Source organism: Talpa occidentalis, unplaced genomic scaffold, assembly GCF_014898055.3.
Source record: "Talpa occidentalis isolate TD23 unplaced genomic scaffold, MPIMG_talOcc4v2.1 talOcc4.13, whole genome shotgun sequence".
Taxonomy (NCBI): Eukaryota; Metazoa; Chordata; class Mammalia; order Eulipotyphla; family Talpidae; genus Talpa; species Talpa occidentalis.
The window spans coordinates 93,887,972-93,909,114 of NW_023601322.1; the positions used below are offsets into that span (position 1 = coordinate 93,887,972).

Below are 21,143 nucleotides of genomic sequence, written 5' to 3' on the forward strand. Positions count from 1 at the left end.
CTACCATTTGCTGCATCAGAATTCACACCCATAGCACCAAGCACAAATGAAAAGTCATTTAATCTTTTCATGAAATAAAATATAGGCTAAGAGACTAAGAGTTGCCTGTGATGTGATTGAAATGAATAACAAAACAAAAAAATGAAGCACACTGAAGGCTATGGATTCAGCTGTGTACATTCTGGACACTCATTTAATTTTTGCCACCAACTTACTATGGGAACTTTTGGCAATTCACATGCTACCCTGAGGGCTCTAGTGCCTTTTCTTTAACTGAGGAGATTTAACTATTTTTTTCTGGATCTAAAATTGTTCCATTAAATCTTTAATTAAAAGTGAACCCATATTTTAAAATATCAGTAGCGTTTAAAAGAAAAAGACACTAATACACCCTTCAGCCACCATCAATGGCTTTTTAAATGAATATACTACATTAATATGAACAAGTCAGGGGAAGCAAATAATATGATAGCTAAAGTGCTCTTTAAAGACTCATTCAACATTCACCTGACTGGTCACAAGCGTTGTTGACAGGTACATGAGCTTGTGCTGTGTTTATGTTCAGAGCAAGGAGTTTATAGCATACAGTGAACTTACATTTTAACTTCTTTGGACCCGCCAGTGGCTTTTGCTTTTGTTTCTTAATTAGCAACAGAATGTCTGCATGCTCTGCTGTGAGCAGGACCCGCCTGCATCTCAGCAATCATGGGTGAGGTGCTATGAGGGCAGCTAGCTGGCCCCCGGCCGCCTTCACTGCCGCTTTGGTTTGTGTTTCCTTAGGGAGGCTGATTCTCCTACCTTGTCTGCAGACCCTGGTGTCCCACAACCATGTTAATTATCACAATCCCCTCCTGGTCCGTTTCTTCCAAGTTAAAATGTGACTCCTATATATTTTTTCCAAATTAAAATTTCACCTTTAAAAACAAACATCTGTCAACACTGATATTTTTTAAAATCTCTGTTGCTTTTGAAATGATTCCTGAAGATGAGGCTGAAATATACTTTAGCCAAAGTAGTGTGAACACTGTGCCAGATATGCCTTGTCCATGTCTTTAAAAAGGAATCTAGGGCCTCCCCTGGTGGCGCAGGCGGCTGAGCGCAGCGCTGTGAAGCTGTCCTCAGCCTCTGCAGCGCCAGTTCAATCCCGGCCGGCTGGCGAGAATCCCACATGGCACAGCAGACCTCTCCTGTCTTGCCCGCTGCTCCCCTCAGCAGTGTATTTCATCAGTCTGCCTGTTCTGTTCCCTGCTCTGTCTCTGGTGAATCCTCTCACCCTCCCACACCTCTGGCCTGTACCCCGTTTCTTGTATAAATAAATAAATAAATCTTTTTTTTAAAAAAAGAAGTCTAATTTCTTTACACATACACACTAGAGTGACAAGATCAAATTTTACACTAACAATTCAATCCCTGACCCAAAATGCCTATGGCATTAGACTATAAAGGACTCTGTATATTCGCATGCCAAGTTAAATAATTAAAAGACATAAGTTTAATTAAAGGAGGAAAATTACTCCATTTCCACTGAGTTTACCACATCCATTTATTTTTAAGAGGAAGCCTTTTTTTATTTTATTTTTTTAAAGCTTGCTTTATTTATTTATTTATTTGTTTGTTTATTTATTTATTTATTTATGCAAGCACTGGGTACAGTCAGAAGCGCGGGAGGGTGAGAGAATTCACCAGAGCCAGAGCGGGGAGCAGAGCAGGCAGAGTGACGAAATACACTGCTGAGGGGAGCAGCGGGCGGCAGGAGAGGTCTGCACGCCATGCGGGTCCCTCACTGGCGGCCAGGGATTGAATTGCCTCTGCAGAGGCTGCAGGTAGCTTCACAGCCCAGTGCTCAACTGCTGTGCCACCAGGGGAGTCCCTAAACCTTTTTTTTAAAAGGTGCTATTGTGTACAAGAAAATGTTAATTGGTTTCTATGTGAATCAAAGGAATAAAGATAAATTATTAGAAACTGGGTTTATAGATTTCTTCAGTCCCATATCAGATAGTTCTTTAAATGAAACAAGTCAAACACTACAAACTTTAATGAAAGCATTTCAATTTCAGTTCTGCAGTAACAAACCTGGTGTTGCAGCAAACCTCTGATATGTATAACCAAGGAAAGGAAGTTTTTAATCATTTGTTCTTTTTAAGGAAAATAAGTTTTACCAGCATGGACTTTACCTTCGTAGCGGAATCCACTGCGGAACCTCTTCCCAGCAGCTCCTGCACCAGCCCCACGTGGCCCTCCTTGGCTGCCAGGTGGAGAGCGTTGAGTCCATTCTGCGAGGAGAAACAAAGAAGGTTTAAGAGGTGGAATAATGAGGAAAGCAAAACTGTAGATGTCATGTGCTAAATCAGCCTGCAGAACAGAGAGGCTTCACCTCTCACTGATGTCTTTTTGCATTAACTCAAAGCTTATACAGTCAGAAAGACCATTTTCAACAGTTGTGAATTAGAGACAAAAAGGTAAATATTTATTAGAAATCTGGATTTGGGACCTTTTTCAACAGGTTTTTTGTTTTTTTTCCCCACTAACAAATATCTAAGAACTTCTCTAATGAGGAAAGTAAAGAGCAACTATGTGCTATTTTTTTTTTAAAGATTTAATCATTTATTTATACAAGAACCAGGGTACAGACCAGATATGCGGGAGGGCAAGAGGATTCACCAGAGACAGAGCAGGGAACAGAACAGGCAGACTGATGAAATACACTGCTGAGGGAAGCAGAGGGAGAGACAGGAGAGGTCTGCCACGCCATGTGGGATTCTCACCAGCCGGCCAGGATCAAACCTGTGCTGCAGAGGCTGCAGACAGTTTCACAGCGCAGCACTCAACAGCCTGCACCACCAGGGGAAGCCCTATGTGCCATTTTTGATGCCAGCCAGAAATAAATAAATGTCCAGTTTCTGGAACACAGAGATTGTTAAAGAAATTGTCTTACTTTTTAACAAATGGAGAAGGAATACCCTTTTCATAACAAGTGATTAAAAAGCCATAGTATAATTTCATAAAATCACTGCAATAACACTATACTGAAAAGATATTTTTTTACAAGATGACCCTACTTTGTCTTGAGGGTTTTTTCAAAAAGTTAAAATCCATCTTATAATGTCTGATAGTACTATAATTTCTGGTCTTCATATCCAAATCCCTAAAAAAAAAATCACCCAGCATAGCACGGAAGACATTCATTTAAAATTTTGCAAAACATGGTATCTAAATATAGTATGGTGACATGAACTTTGAAAGCAGATCTTACCAACATATAAAAAATGGACTGTTATATAGCAAATGTCCTATTTGTGGTTATTGTACTATACTTAATGCCTTTGTTATGAAAGCATTGGGGTTTTCATATTTCACTCAAAAATAAAGTAATATTTGTTTTTTTTTCTCTGCAAAACATGGTTCCTGGTTTCTCACAAATGAATCAACAATATAATAAAAACTTGAGTTTCAGATCTCTGGGTTTTACCAGTATAGAAATGGTGTTAACTTTGTTAACTGTACACAAACGATTCAACAAAGACAAACTTGCACTGCTTTTCCCAAACCAAGGAAAACATTATTTTGTAAAGTTGCTTTCTGATCCATTTACTCAAAGTCTGGTCTCCTTGGAAACAGGAAGTAATTAATTTGAATAGACATAATCTACATCACAAACAGAAACTAATTCAGATGGAAAAGGAAGGAAAGCAGTGTAGAGATTTGATTGTACTATCATTTTTATTATTAATTTGTTTTATCTTTAATTGACGTAATATCCTGACACCCCCATCAGGTATCACCACCTTAGTGCACCCACCACTGAGTTACCCACACCCCACCACCATTGTGCTTCCTCTTTGTTCTTAGCCCACTGGCTATGCAGTTGTTTGTTTTACTTAAATATTAATTGTTTTATAAATCTATTTTTTTAATTGTGGCACCATTAGGACCCCCCACCCACCACTGAGTCATCCACATTCCACCACCATAGTTCACTGTGCTTCCTTCCCTCTTTGCCCTACTCCTCCACCCCACCCACCACCCACCCCCTGGGCTGCAGTTCCACACTCAGCTTTCAAGAGTCAGTTTTTCAGCTTGTCTTGATCTCACCCACAGTTTGGTTTCTCTATAGTCCACATATTAGTGACACACTTCTGAGCCTTGATCAAGTTTAACAAGGCACTTCCTGAGCAGTAAGTGGCAACCATGGGGGCCAGACAGCCCAAGCAGAGGGGCTTCAGGGCCACAGGGCAGGGACCATCTGCTGAAGAAGAAGGAGCAGAATGACTCTGTAGCCCAAGGGGGATGAAGGCCTGACATGTCATGGGGTCCTCTGGACCACACAGCTGTCTCCTGCAAGAACATGGTTTCTCGAGCCCGTGGACTGTCCAGGTAAATGCAATCAGCAGGAATAAAGCCCACTGGAACTGACCACAGGGCCTGGTGTCAGTGATCTTGTTGGACCCCCTGCATGTTGGACAATGGGTAGGTCACAGGAGCTTCTTGAGCAACATCACTTTTGCTTTGGGGGTCCGTGGGCACCACAGTGTCTGGAGCCCCTGAAACTTCCTGCCCTTATGGGGCCATGTCCATCTGCATGTCCTTCATGCTCGTGGCCCTGAGGCCAGCCTGGCCTGGCCCCACCATCTGTGCTGATATCACGGTCACTGACAATGAATGGAAACCAACCAAAGCAGATGACTATTGACACATCCTTGATAATGGCTTTATGTAAATTAGATATTGATAAAATCATATGAACTTCAGTCTTTGGAAATAATCAACAAATTGTCACTGAGCTTGTACTGAAGCAACCTATTGGGCTTGTTGATCTGTAAGTCCCTGAGCTAGTATCACCTGTCATTCTACATCTTTTGGAATAATGCCATTTCTATACAATAGCCATTAAAACATGAAATACTACAAGTAGTTAAAAAAGAAGATCTTAATGCTACTTTGAAACAACTATGTATACATGAATCCCGCCTAAAGGATGGGTTTTCTTGTTTGTTTACCACTTCTATTAAATTTTTATAAAGCAGTATTATAACATTTTGTTTGCAATCAGGTTTTACAATAAGCTCCATTCGCCATTTCTCTTGCTGAATTTAATGACATATTCTGCCCACTGACAGCTCTTCTACTGCCATATAAAACTAGGGTCACATAAAACAGGTAGTACAGACAACCAATAAAATTTTTCATAGAGGGCCTCCCCTGGTAGCGCAGGCAGTTGAGCGCAGTGCTGTGAAGGTGTCTGCAGCCTCTGCAGTGCAGGTTCGATCCCGGCCGGCCAGGGAGCTACCCACATGGTTCAGCAGACCTCTCCTGTCTCACCCGCTGCTCCCCTCAGCAGTGTACTTCGGTCCTTCTGCCTGTTCTGCTCTCCCCTCTGGCTCTGGTGAATTCTCTCACCCTCCCGCACTTCTGACTGTACCCAGTGCTTGTGTAAATAAATAAATAAATCTTTAAAAAAAAAAAAAGTCTCATAAGTGAGTGAGTAACTGATAAGTGATTCTGCATGAAACAGGCATTCTCTGGTATATGCTACTTTGTTAACTCTGCATTGTTTCTATCGGAATTTAATATTTTGCGCAAAACTGGCTACTCACTGGACTCTCAATGGAATAGGGGATAAAGATACCAGAATTGGCTGCAGAACTCAGGTGGGTTCTATTCTCTCTTCTTGCTTCCTCTCCTTGGAGACCCTCCCTCTCCAGTCTCCCCCTTGGCCCCTAGGGGCACGTCCTCTTAATTCTGCTACAGTCTCCTTCCCTTTCATACCAATGTTACAAATTCTATGTTAGATGGAGAAAATCCAGGTTTAAGACCCCATTTTAAAATGAGTTGACTGACAATAAATGAGGCAATGAGAAGTATAAAAGATAATACTTAGTCTCTGGATATTTTCTTGAAAAACCTCTTCGAATTATGCTCTTATGATCTGTCATCTCATCTCAGAACCACAGAATTGTATTACCGTAAGACACTTAAGGGATCAACCAAGCTCAAACCTTTCCTGTTTTTACTTTAAGTTGAAATGAGCCAAGCCTGGCATGGGTATGATTCCATAACATTCTAGAATTCATTACAGAATTCTTTTCTAACTTTGACACATTTTGGATATTATATATCTAGTGGTCTAGAGGAAATAATTTTTCTCCTTAAGTAGCACCTATCAGAGACTGACTTATTTCCTATTCCACCGAACACAAACTACAATTCATGAGAAATTGGGGGGTCTAAGGAAAGCGAAATAGGATTAATGTAGAGTCTATAATTTTTTCCAACTGTGGGAATTAAGTATAGTTACTGACCTAGAATCACCATGTAGTTCATAACTCATAATGGTTACTTCATGCTTATATGAGTTAATATAATTAAAAGCTTAGAATTGAGCCTGACATATAATAATAATGTTTAATGAGTTTTAGCAGATATTTAAGTAATTTGCTGCTAATTCTTAATTTTAGCATTTAAATCATGATGACTATAATAAGTAACTCAAATAATTATCTGTCTTTGAAGTTCATATAGTGTTTTGCTTTAATGCTTGGTAATTCAAATATTAAAGAAATAATTGACATATCATTTCTTATAAAAATTAATTTAACCAAACAAATGAGGCCTTGCAAAAATTGACATTTAAGTGAGAAGAGGGAAAAGTTTCAGTAGTAAAACAGCAGCTCTTTGAGTTATGAATTATGGAATTTTCTTCTCCTTATTCATGAGAGGTGGGGGTAGCCAGGGCTCACCCTGCTCCAAGGTGTGTTCTCAGGAGCTTTTGTTCATCTGCATTTTGGACTTGTTCATCCTAACCTGAAGACTTCTCATTTCTGAGGAAAGATGCTGAATAGACACTAAGTATAGAACTACTTGACCATTTCAAGTTACTTTTTATTTATGCATAACATTTTTTATTTATGCATAAATACTTTTTATTTATGCATAAACAAGAAGTGGGCTATAGGCGACAGGTGCTGGGCTTGAGAGGATTCACCAGAGACAGAGTGGGGAGCAGAACAGGCAGATGTTCTGAAATACACTGCTGAGGGGAGCAGCGGTCCAGTCAGGAGAGGTCTGCTGCGCCATGTGGGTCACTCCCCTTGCACCACCAGGGAGGCCCTCAAGTTATTTTTACACAAGTTCATTAATAGCCAGATAGCCCTTGATGGCAGCCCCGCAATGGGTGACTATTTAGCATTGGACCCGAAATCAATTCTACACATCTATTTTCTTCATTCCTAAGTGCAAAGACATTATCATCTCAAATAGATTCAAAGATTTTGAAAAGACTAGAGATCACAGACTGCCCTCAACACACACACACACACAAACCAAAAGAAGACAGAAATTCATGAGGTCAGAGAGGATGGGAAAGGACTGGGGAACTTCTACAGAACTGAGGAAGTTATACTGTTTAGAATAAATGATCAACAAAACCAAATATTAGACTATGAGTGGGGAACATCAGCGATGGCAAAGGGACTGCAGGATTTTTTAATGGCACAAAGAAAATAACCAGGCATAGAAATGATTCCAGCAGACATGCCTCACACATGATCTGTGTTTGCTCGTAGTGACCTGAAAGGCTGTTCAACATACGCATTTAGGTTAAGATCTTCCCTCTGTTGGGCCTCCCTGGTGGCCTGGAGGTTAAGTCTCAGTATCACTGTGGCAGCCTGAGTTCGATCCCCAGCCAAGGAGCAACCCACAAGGCGCAGCAGACCTCTCCTGACTTGCCCGCTGCTCCCCTTAGCAGTGCATTTCAGTTAATCCAATTGTTCTGCTGCCCACACTGTCTCTGATCAATCCTCTCACCGCCCATACCTCTGGCCTACACCCCAGTTCTTCTATACAAAAATGAATAAAATCTGAATAAAAAAAAAAAGAAGTGATCTTTCCTCTAATGATCTCCAGCTGCAGAAATTGAGGTGGAATCCCAGAACTCTTTGTAATGCTGGCTAGACCCTCTCCTATCATCCTCCAAATATCACCTGCAACCTCACCACCGCTAGCTTCTTGGGTCTTATGGACTAAACTCATCATACTCTTTATCCCTGTTTGTGCCAGCCACCAGGTCAACCCTCATCCCTTCAAACACCACCCCCACACGCATGCCTCTGATTACCCCCCATTTACTGACGCCTTTTCACTATGTCCCAGAACATGTGCATGGACTCGTGAGAAACATCACCACATCCTACCTCTCGCCTCTGAATAGTCCCTGGTTCTAAATGAAACCCAAATACTGCTTCCCTAAAGCTACCCAAGTGGTGGATATTTACCCCCACACCCCAATCAATCACCAAACTAAGAGCAGCTCTACTTAAGCTTTTTGCCCTCCTTGCTTTTCCAAATTTCTTTCTCTCCTCCTTTTTAATAAATCTCCAATGGCATCAGCCTGAGTCTACCAGATCCTATCCCTTATCCCTTGATGATTTTAACTTTTAGTTCATTGTCATTTTTTCTGACATACACATTAGGGATTTTTCCAAAAATCTCAGATTTTAGGTTCCCAGCGTCCTCTCTGCCCTTGATCTGTCTGTCCTGTCTTCACACGCTCGGTTCCACGGAGAAGCTGAGGACTTGCTCAGTTCCCATGTCCAGCTGATGCGGGTGTGGGCTGTAATTTAACCCTTAAACCACCACAGGTTCTTGTCCCATGAAGACATTTTAAATAAGTTAGCAAAGAAAAACAACTTTATTCAAGAAAGCAAAGAAAAGTTTATTTAGGGGAAAAAGAACAAAAGCAAAGCCTCCAAGGCAGCGATGTCAGGGAGGGGCAGAAAACATCATTAGGGGCCCATGTCTAGGGGATATGGAAGCCCTTTTTTCTCTATTCTAACCCCTCATCATCCTATCTTGTGATTCTCTTTCTCCTAGTGGCTCTACTCCTCCAGACAGACGTGCCCATTTTCCCCACTCTTATCTTAAGAGTTTACCTCCCCTGTCCATGGTCTTATTCCCTCGAGTTTTATAGCCTTTCTTTAGTCCTCCTGGACTTCCTGAGCTCATCTCTGGAGTATGTTTTGGTTAGCACATCTTAGGATTTACTGTCCTTATCTCAGGAACCTCTTTATCTCTCCCGAAGTCCCTGCCTGTGATGTCCCTGAAGCTGCCTAAGTAACCCTAACTTGCCCTGGGACATCCCTTTGACCACCGATGACTGTCCATCAGGCTGTTGGCCAACTCCAACCATCCCTCACCCCTGACCCCCCAGTCTGTTCGTCTTCCACACGGCCCACTTCACCCTCACCTGCCTAAATTGCACACACAATAATCACCGAATTCACTGCCTGGTATGTGTTGCTTGCCTTTCTCTAAGCATTGTGTGCACACATAGCTAAACCACCTTTCTGCTTGAAACTGTCCCTCTGTCCCCATCCCTGGACGTGAGCACAGGACACAGAAACATGCCAGCTGGTCGTGACCCTGGTCCCTAGTGCTGTCTGGCCATGATACTCTGTCACCCTGAGGCACGCTGGCTCCCTCTCTCCCAGATGATTATTTCACACCTCTCTCCTCAATTTCCATTACCTCCTCTTAACTCTCAGTGGATGACCTTGACTCATATTTCACTAAAAAAAATAGAAGCAAATACAAGAGCACTTCACTCTACACCCAGTTCCCAGCACCGCATCGGCACTTTATCCATAAACCTGCATGGATGTCCATGCACCTGCCCTGCTCCTGAGCTATCTATGTTCAGGCAGATGATCCCCCTGCAGTGCACAGGCCCCTGCTCTCATCTACTCCAGGGCAGCATCTGGGTCTCTCGCTTCTCTCTCTTTGGCATCTGCTGATTTCTTTTCCATCAATGAAACAAAATTTTATTATTGACTACCTGCTTCAACAAAGCCTCTCTGGATCCCTCCCCCCTTCCAGCTCCCTCCTGTACAGTCCTCCTTTTTAGAAAGAGTCCCTCACATAATTTTTGGTCTTCCCATCCCCAGTTGAGAGAACTCCTGCCAGGTTCCTCTGAACACAATCACATCACCAGTTACCACATCATTAAAGCTACTGCTCAGTACCATGGCTACTTTCATCAATGGTTCTTTACAAAACTCATCAGTCCTCCATCTGAAAATCAGTTTTTTTTCTCTTGACTTCCACCAAGTTCTCCACCTTTGGCTTCTCCAGTTTCTTTCCTCCATTCTCCTTTCTGCCTCCCCTTATTTCCCTGACCTCTAAAAGGGCGGTGCCCTAAGGCTCACTCCTTGTATCGCTTCACTTTTTAAATTTCCCTCTTTTAGTGAACTTAATCAGTTTCATGTTTTTAGATAGTCTATATTCTGTGCTCAAAATATACATTTCTGGCCACACCTCTCCTCTGAAGCCCAGATTCATCTATTCAACTCCCTGCGCAATATCTTGGATATTCAATAGGTCAAAGAAGCTGACGCGTGTAGATGTGGCCTCTTGATCAGTCCCTCCAACCATTTCATCACAATCTACATTCACGGAAAGTCTACCCTCCTCACTCTTCTAGTGACTGCAAATGTCTCCCTAACTCCTCTCTTTCGCTCTCATCCTACACTAAACCCATCGACAAAACCTATGAGCCCTATCTTCAACATATCTCCATATCCAACCTCTTCTCACTGTCTCTCCTACCCGTTGCCCTAGGTAATGTCACACCTAAATTATTACAAAAGTGATCTCCTCTTTTGCTCCCATTCAGGCTGAGGGTCATTATCAAAGTTTACCTCTGCTGATGTAACTTTTCTGCTAAAACTCTTTAATCACTTCTCACTCAGCATTAAAGCCCAAGTTCTTAAAACAGCCTGTCAGTCTTACACATCTGGTGCCACATTCTGCTTTCCCTGACTGCCCCCTTGTCTCCTCCATCAATCTCCTCCAGCCACAATGGCTTTCTTGCTGACTTCCAACATGCCAGGCACACTCCTCCTTGGGGTCTCTCTCACTTGTCAAATCTTCTACAAGGTCTCCCTTCTAATCCATCCCAGCCAGCATGTGGCTTCCTGGTCCAACTCCTCCAGGTCCTCCCTCAAATGGCACGCTGCCTCCTTGCCTCCTCTGCTGCACACGCTCACACAGTTATGTTAGAACCAACGTGACAGTTAACATGACTATGACTATTTCAGAAATGTAATTTTGAAAATGCTACTCTGACCTCCCCTTCTGTTTTTAATTAAGGATGTAAGATCAGGCTAATAATTTTGCTTTATTGCTTAGTGTTCAAAGGTCAAGACCAAATACCAGGATGCCTGCAGAACTGCTATCTTTTAGGTCCTATCTAGGATGATGTCCCAGAAATGATGGGTGAAGCTGATCACTTCGAAGATACTGCAGTGAAATGAATGAGTTCCTGCTGTATTCTCCTCCCTTCCATTTAGTGCCATCTCTCGTTCCACAGGTTTTACTTTATTCCTTGGTGACTATTTCTCCCACTCCTGTAGGCTGGACTCTGTGAGGTCCAGGAGAACAGGGTCTTTGCCCCTCCTAGCACCTGGGACAGCACCTGGCACACTGTAAACACTGAACACAAGTTTGAGTAACTGGATGGGTGGATGGTGAGTCTGAGTTCAGATGGACAGAAAGCATGCCGTGATTATAATATCTCAGAGTTAGGGGGAACTGAGGAGCTGCCCGGAGTTAGTCATGTATTATAATCCACGTCTTTTAGTCACAGGAAGAGAACATTTGAGAAAATTCCCAGAATATAAATTGTCTTGTTCTGATCTTAAACCACTGGAGCAGAGGGCTGGTGAAGAAAGTCACAGAAATAGTTTGCATAAATCTACCCTGGCATTTCTTAAATAAAGTAAGAGTTGGATTTCAAACATCTTCATATTTTTGTGTGGTTACAGAGACAAAGTTTTTAGATCTATGAGCGAGTTATTGATGAAAAGCCTCTACTGGGATAACTTCAGAGGAAAACTAGCAACATTGAAATTGAAAAAATAAGTGCTGAAACTACAGGCAGATGCTGATCAAATGTAATCTGAATCAGCATTGCTCACTCGGAGCATGGACTGATATTAATGCACTGAAGACAGACGATAGGAGAAGAATCCAGAATCCAAAACTGCACAGATGTGCCACTTTTTGCTTCTAAATGGGGGTTGGGGGGTCAATCATAAACACATAGTTAGAGAACTATATTATTCATACATAGACTTGTACCTCATTTAACTCATTAAAAAAACTCTAAATAGTGCATTTCATAAATCCATTAATTCAATTCTTTGCTATTCTCTTTGCTGCCTTAATAAAGTTCCAGGCTAAGAGAATTGTGTTTGGCATTTGGCATTTTGAAAGAGAGTTCCAGACCAGATGGACCCAAATGGCATTTGTAAAAAAAAAGATTTCATATCCAGAAAAAAAGAGTTTAGTTTAACATAACCCAGATAATCAGTCACTGTTACCACTTTACTAGTAATCAGGGTCTTTGCTATTGATGACACAGTTGCAACAGTGTCTTTAATGACCTGTCCGGCCCGTGAGAACTTAAGCTTGTTAAAGCTTAAGTCCAGAATCAAGAGCAAAAGTTTACCATATTAAAATGGGATGATTATTGCTAATAACTATTGAGTGCTTACCCTGCTAACCATCCTAAAGCATCACAACAACCCTGTGACTTCAGCATCACCGTAACCTCTCTTTTTACAGTTAGGAAAATGAACCCTGGTGAAGCTGGTTGCACAGGTCACTTAGTTGGCGAGTGGATACAAAGAGAATTTGGATTTCAGCACCCACATTTTTAATGTGACTTCAAAAACGGCTTTCTGATGTGAGTCATAACTATGTGAGCATATGCTACAGCCAGTGCTGGGTGTACCTTTGTGTTGCTAAAATCCTGATATTTTAGGAACGTTAATATTATGTTGAAAATAGAACCTGACCTTGCCTTCTGTTTTTGAGAAAAGATACAGGACCTAACTAATAACTTCCCACCTTTACCCCTTAGTGTTAAAAGGTCAAACCCAAAAATCAGGACAGGTGATGAAATGTTCAACTTCAGGGTCGTAAATAGCAAGTGAAACCCTTCATTTTGAAGACATTGTAATGGAATGAATTATATGTATGGTGAAAGCATCTGAACCTTCTGAGGTTTTTGTTGACTACAAATTTTTTATGAAAAGATTATACAGTCTACTTTTAGTGCCTGGATGTTAACCTTGTCTGTAACATTATTAAATTATGAATAATGTATGAATAAGTAAGAGGAGCACAAGGATATTTGAGTTTTAAAAACAGGGAACAAATGCCAATATTTATTCTGTTTTCTGAACCTACAAAATATGATAAGATAAATAAATTACTAGTTTCATTTTTTAAAGAAAAGCTAGCAGATTTATAACGATGCGGGAAAGAAAACTGAAAACAAAGGTTTCTTTTTTAAAAAAAGAATATTGTCATGGGCCAAATGTATGATTTTTTTCCCCCATATCCTTTAAATGATTAAAAGCCAAATGATATTTTTGGATTCAGTTTCAAAATTCTCTTGGTGGTTATGAGACCAATTTTACAAAGAAAAATTTTTTCGTCCAAATTTCATTTTAAGGAATCTTAGCACGCCAACACACACTGTATTTTTGGAAAGCTGGAGAAGCCAGATTGCCTTTCATTGAGAAATATAACAGGGAACAGCCAGTCCTGGTTTCTGTGTTGCATGTCATAATGCTCCCTAGAAACTCAGGCTTACAAGCAAAATAGAGGATACTTTTTCTTCTCTCTGTCATATGCCATATTAGCTTTGAACTTGGATGTGTTTAGAAATAGCAATACTTGGGCTGAACAGCTCTCTCTCCTGGGTGTTCAGAAATTACTTCCTGTTCTATATTTTGGGTTTTCATTGTAATTCTGGTGGTGGCACTCTTTCTCATGCTAATCTAAGGATGAGTAAAGATAAGATTTGAGCTTGCATATAAAGGATTCCACTATATACACTTCAAAGGGCAGCCAAGCATCTCAGGGAGACTTCCTGAGATAACACTTGGATCTGGGAGACACAGAGATGTGTGTGATCCCAGAAGAAACATCACTTTGCCACTGTGGGTGCAGTTTCTGCATTTGCAAACTCAGGCAAATGCCTATCTCAGAATATTTTGTCTCTGCTGATGAAAGAAATGTCACATAGAAAGCCTGGGCATTAAGCTTCAGACACAGAAGCTAATTAGTTGACAGTAGTCAGTAGTCACATTCGCTTAATTTCTATTTAATGTACATACCTGATTATAATAATAAAGAACCAATACCAAACGCTTACTTTATACCTAACAAGTTCAGGTGATTGAGGAGAATCAATCTCCTATTTTGTGTGCAGACCACGTTAATTGTTCTGATTCTTAGTGAGTTATATATAGTAATTGCTAGTAGTACTCGTGTGCCTTAGAAAGTCCTTTCATATGCCATAATTTAATTTACATTTCATCCTGTGACATCAGCCTCAAATGTGTTGTTATTATCCTATTGCAGAGACTAGAAAAAAGTGAGTTTCCGAATCAAAATGACTTGATGACAGTGGAGATAGAACTTAAAGGTGAGCTTTTGGGGTCTAGTTCTGTTTTATTTAACTTATTTGTTTTGTTTTTTGATTTATTATTGTATAAAAGAAGTGGGGTGTAAAACAGAGATGCGGAGGGTGAGAGGATTCCCCAGAGACAGAGTGGGGAGCAGAACAGGCAGATTGTCTAAAATACACTGCTGAGGGGAGCAGCAGGCGAGACAGGAGAGGTCTGCTGTGCCATGTGAGTCAGCTTCCTGGCTGGGGATCGAACTCAGGTCAGCACTGTGATAGCTCTGAGACTTTAACCCCCAGGCCACCAAGGCGGCCACCTGTATGGTTTCATGATATTCAGTTGCCTTCTCACAGAAATTAGTGCTCTTCTTTTCAGTGGTGATGTGTTAGCAAGTAGTTGGCCACTACAAGAACAAATCTATTAGGCTACTCAAGTTTTCTCAAGTAGCTATGCTATCTTTAAAGTTGCTAAGAATTGAGTAATTGCCAGTAAGAGATTCTTCTAAAAAGACAAACATGCTAAGATCTTTCATAAGTTGACATATTTGTTACACTTTCAAGTGAAATGGTCATGGTTTGACTGAATTAATGTCATTTTCCTTGAATTCCTTTCTTGACATTATTATAACTTTACCTAAATGAATGAATAGTTTCCTTGCTTGTTTCTTAGAATATTGCAAATTTACAAAGATAATGAACTGATATTAAAATTTGGGAAAGAAATGTATTTCTTGTACTTTAAAAAACCTAAAATTATATATTATATTTAATCTTGCAGGTATTGTGGAAAAGGTTCACATACGCATATGGAAATTTGGGAGTGTTTCCTCACTTACATCCAAATTATATGTTCAAGAGAGCACCAAAAACACATCAGATAAAAAGATTCATAATGGAACCTAAGATGGATAAAGAATGCAGGTGCAGAATAAAAAGCTCCTGTGTATTAGGATAAAGGAATTTGGCCATACTCCATAGGCCTGTGTCAAGGACTATGTAATACATGGGATTCTCGCTTACCTATTCTGGTAGAAGATACAAGTCTCCTGGGTCAGAGACAAAGGACTTTGTAACTCACAGCAAAAACAGTGATGATCAAGTGTGCCAGTTTCCTATGCCCACCTCCCAAGCCCAGAGGAGTGAAGCAAAGGGCAGTGGTAGACATCTGTACATGCAGTGGGTTTTGTTAAAGAAGCACCCTGAGTGCCTCCCTGGTGGCGCAAGGGGTTAAGCACCACACTATGAAGCAATCTGCAACCTCCCCAGCTGGCCAGGAAGATACCCACATGGCACAGCAGACTCTCCTGTCTTGCCCACTCTCCCCTCAGCAGTGTATTTCAGTCATTCTGTCTGTTCTGTTCCCCACTCTGGCTCTGATGGATCCTCTCACACTTCTGCACCTCTGGCCTGTGCCCCAGCTCTTGTATGCATAAATAAATAAATCTTTAAAAAAAAAAAAAAGGAAGCACCCTGACCCTTGACTTGGAGGGTTCACAGCTTCTCTCATAAACAGAAACAAGTCTATCTTCTGTCTGGGGCAGCTGTCACCTAACCTCTCATGGTAGCACACAATAGCACCACCCCAAGATCACAGCAATCAGGGTCTTGCATTCTTGTCATGCCCCAAAGAATATGCAGAAAAGCTCAGCATGTAGGAGACTGTCTTTCCCAACAGCAAGCAGCTCTCAACATTTTTTGATGCCAAGAGTTGCACTCCTCTAAAGGACAGCACAATGTATTACTGGTCATGCAGTTAGGATGGTGACTTTCAGGAGGGCCAGGGGAATTCTACACCCTTTGCATGAGTCTCCAGGAGGTTCTGATACAAACGAGTCACCAGTGAAGGCACTGGGAGCCACAGGAAGCTTTTCTTGTCTTCGGTGGGGGGAGTGCCATAATGAGACTTTAATTTAGAAAGACAAGGCGTCATGCAGAGAGAGAGCGGAGTGGACAAGACTGAGACAGAAACTGTGTAAGAAAGTTGCTGTGGCAACCCTGGTAAGCCAGCGTGAAGTGGTAAGAGGGAATGCAAATGTGGATGTAGAGGATAGGACAGAAGAACAGGTCTGTTCTGGGTGCAGGGGAAGGTGCAAGTGACCTATGGGTGAGAATATCAGCGGGTGGAAATTTGAGAAAAGTGCAGGACAAAATATCAGGGTCAAATTTTCCGAAGCTGTATTTGAAACATCTGCTAAATTCAGGGGACTGTAGATTGGACATAACTGGGCTCAACACATGCCAGGATAGAAACAGGGAGTCTACAGACAGCCTCAAATCCCACAAGGAAATAATCCAGTCAATTTAAAATATGCCACGATTATTTAGTTCTTAGTTGGCAAGACCCCCCCCACCTCATACACACACACACATACACTCAAAACTAACATTTAGCACACTACAGTGAATACTACAATCCAGTAGCCACTTTAATTAATGGGATAAAATTCTTAGTCAAAAGCTGCACAAAAATCTCCACATCCTTGGGACCACATTATATCCAAAAGAATGTATAATATTGGGTTTCCCGGTGGTGCAGCAATTGAGCGCTGGGTTGCGGGGCTGCACGCAGCCTCTGCGGCGCCGGTTCGATCCCCGGCCGCTGGGTAAGGGTCCCAAATGGCGAGCAGGCCTCTCCTGCCGCCCACTGCTCCCCTCAGCAGTGTACTTCATCAGTCTGCCTGCTCTGCTCCCCGCTCTGGCTCTGGTGAGTCCTCTCACCCTCCCGCGCTTCTGACTGTACCCAGTGCTTGTATAAATAAATAAATAAAACTTAAAAAAAAAAAGAATGTATAATATTTTCTAAGTCCTTACAGAATGAATGTGAAGGATGAATAATACAAACACTACATTTAAACCAGCATTCTCTTCTCATTCTAAACGTTTATTTAAAAACAAATCAAAACGGAGAAATTAATTTGATTTTATCCTCTTACTTATCTATCTCACATTGCAACAATCAGTCACCCACGAGTAAAAGGCACATCACAAACAAGAAAAGAAGCCGGAGTCTAGGTAACTAGTTGACGGTAAATGAGAAGTAACATGTCATTCTTGGTGAACATTCCAGATCATTTCATACAACATGGACACTATTATTTTTAATCTATCTACTTTGCCAACAACAGTAACTCCAAATGGCAATGGCTGAGACTTCAAACGTTGGTAAGGGAATAAAAATGAACTTTAAGTCTGAATCACTTTTATATAGTCAATAAAGAAGAACAACTATTCTTGGACTCTGGAGCTGCCCCCAAAGACGATGAGAGCTTCTTCCTTGGGTAACACTGAGCCAGCCGCATGCTCTCACCTGATTGCAGGTATTGATGTCGATGCCCCCCTTCAGATACTCCACCACTTTGTCCAGGTTCCCAGCTCTGGCAGCGCGGAGGAAGCTCGCATTGCTGTCAGACTGTGAGAAAAAGGAAAGACCTTTTGTGAATGATGGATGGCATAAAAACAGATCAAACCTAGAGAGACAAGAACGTTTACACAGCAAGTCAGAAAAGTTTGCTTGGCAAAAAATGTCAATACTGAGTTTAAAACATAAGGTAATGATTCAGCGTACAAGGTAGCCATGTCATAATATTTCTAGAGAGTGGTTTGAGGATGTTAAAGTCATGCTTTAATACGCTCTGCTATGCCAAAGTGTACAAAAGAACCGATACAATGAAAATAATTGTTACTGATTTCGTCTAAGACTTTGGCCACATTTGGAGATGAATTTGCCCTACTAGCCCCAAATCTGCTGTCACCAGATTCATTTTAGCTTTGGAGGCCAATGACTTTATTTTTTAAAAAAATATTTATACACACACACACACATATTTTATATCATTGCTCATTTTTAAACAATGTTTGCTTTTTTTTCCCTTCAGGTGTAGTCCCCAAAGAATTGTTCCACCAATGCACCTGTGCACCATCACCTCAGTCCCCTGTGCTGCTCCCTCCCTCCCTCAGACCCCTCTCCCTCCTCCTTCCCTGCAGGATGTCTCTGGTTTATAACTGTCTGTTCGTTTTCTTTGTGTTTTGTTTTGTACTGTTACTATTCCCCCCCACCCCCGCCATGTCTTATTTGGTTCCCCTATATTCCCCCTATAAGTGAAACCAGCCAATATTTTTCTTTTTCCTTCTGAGAGTATAATTCCTTCTAGCTCCATCAATGTTGCTGCGAATGGCATGAGTTTATCTTTTTGACCGCTGAATAGTATTCCATTGTGTTTTTATACCACATCTTCTTGCAGATGCTAATGGCTTTATACTGAGCCTCATGTCAAGCTCAAAGGACTCAGTAAATGGGAAGAAATCTTTTGCCTCCTTTACTGTTTGGTTATCAGCTGGGTGAGGAACAAAGCTTAGTGTGGGCCACTAGGCAGTAACCTGTCCTCATTATGAAGGAAGAGCAGCAATCCATGCATGAGGGGCTTCGAGGAAAGGGGGTAGCACTAGTTGGCAAGTCTGGGCTGTGCCCAGTGAAAATTCTGTGACTCTAGGGATTTGGGGAAAACATTCAATTGAGGGCAGCTGGTATAACACCAGACCAACATCTCTTGATCAAGAGGCTCACCTCCATGGAGTCTGCTTTCCAACTCACCTTCCCCCCAACCCCTTTCCACATCTGATCCTGGGAGAATGAGGGGGATTTTTTTTCCAGGAAAAGTCCTAAGGAGAGTGGCCCGGGTTTCCTGCTGCCCCCCTGGCTGCCTCAAACAGCTTGACTTTCAAATCTTAACACAAGGGGATGATAAACTGGTGTTGGATTCGAGGCCCTTGCATAACATTATAATCCCTCTTGTGATGTAAAATCTGACTAGAAAGAAAGCTGAGAGTGAAAAGGGACCTCATGGACGTAGGAGGAAGTGAGACCAGGTGTGAGGCTCCCTGCCTGGATTCTCTCCGCAGGAGACACGGGCTCCCTCCCTCTCTCCCTGCCTGGAAGAACGTACTTGGCAGTCAGACCTACTGCTCACGCTGCAGATGTTGATGCAGCAAGGACAGGTTTTTCTCAGGGATTCTCCGATTTGGAATTATTCACTGTGCCCTATTAGAATCATCCACACAGCAGAACTGGAACCAGGGACTAAACCACTTCACATTTCACCCAAATAGCAAAGGGGTGCTGTGTTTACACATCGGGTCGCTCACAGAGGAACAGGGGAGGGTTGACAGGGGCTCCCTGGATCGATTGACTGTGCGTGGTTCTCCCTTTGCCCGCCCAGCGCGTGGCCTCCCCTCATCGCTTCCTGAAAGCTGTGCCCTTGGCACGGTGCCGGCGGAATAGCTGCAGTGCTGCGGTGACTGGCTGGTGACTCATTTTAAAATGCCGATTCAATGCAAGTATTTTGCTGTTTGCAGCAAATTCTAAATTCCAGGGCGACTTTCCACCTTCAGGTGTGTTCCCGCATCACCACTAAGTGAAAGATAGTGCTGTGCACTGTGTGATGTCATCATCTCCCAAGAAGACGATTTACTATCAAATGATAACATGTAAGTAATCATAGGTCACGGGTAGAAAGGATGATGATACCTTCCCTCACCCCACCCCAGACGGCACTTTTAAAAAGAAATCTCTGCTAGATATCACCTTATAAAGATTGTGCCTAGAAAGTATTTGCGACTTGGATGGGCAGGCACTGTCCAGAGTACTCTGGATGCATGTCTTACATAAAAAAAATCTTGTCCAAAAAAAAAACATAGGTAAGAGTTAGTGAGTGTTTGCTGTGATCTGGGAATTGAGCTAAAAGGAGTCAGATGCATTCAATCATTAATGCTCAACCATGTAAGAAAATAAATTTCATTTAAAAATATTAATACAATAATACTGTGAGGAAGATATTACTATTATTCTCATTTAGCAGGTAATGAGAGAGGTCTAGAAAGTTTCCAAGGTCACACAATTATTTACTGGCAGAGCGAAGATTTAATGCAGGTTTTACCAGCTTCAAAGGTCCTTTTAAATGCCCTTCTGCCTCTCCCCTCCAAAGCACCAAAGTAGATGTTTCTAGAAGTAGATGTTACTATAGATGCCCAACCTGTTGGCTGTGGCCTTATTTCCTTTGCGGTAATCACACATTCACTCTGTAATCAAAGGCGCTGCTAAACAGAGTACCTCCATTGGAGAGGAATTCTTGGCTGATACCCCCAGCTTCCTAGCTATCAGCCATCTATGCACCTAAAAAAAACATTAAAAGCTGGCCTGACACAAGCTACTAAATATTTTCATTAGGAAGGTGGGAAGAGGTGGCTAAGTACATGCTGCATTAAAGACCTAACTGACTATCCTCCATACATACCGAATAGGATTAAACCCAGGAAGATCAGGCTGCTCTAGTGTTTCTGTAAAAGAACAAGGTCATGAACAGGTAGAGTAAGGAGGGGGGACCATATGCTGAAGGGATGAGGAAACATCCAGAGACACCCCCAGAGCTTTGAAGAGAAAGGCTGGTGTGAGAGGGGCTCTGGGGATCACTGGGGAGGACCCAGTAGACCCTCTCAGAACCTTCTCTAGGGGGCTGGGCTTGCTGTGGAGGATGGTTTTTATTGCTAAATAATCCATTTTCATAAATGCATTTCTGTTTTCTGAGTTAAGCTTCCAAAAAAAAGTGGATGCAGATCAAAAGCTTTCAGCTAATTCCTGGAATTTTACCAAAAAAAATTTTCCCAGTGTTCTGGCGGA

General features: G+C 41.9%; 1 protein-coding gene across 1 annotated transcript in view; it reads right to left on the reverse strand.

Annotated features, from left to right (window-relative positions):
- Nucleotides 1-21,143, reverse strand: part of ANK2 (ankyrin 2) — a 205,543-nt gene that overhangs the window by 160,988 nt on the left and 23,412 nt on the right. Inside the window, 2 exon segments of the mRNA XM_037509540.2 lie at nt 2,175-2,273; nt 17,778-17,879. Coding sequence (XP_037365437.1) covers nt 2,175-2,273; nt 17,778-17,879 — 201 coding nt within the window.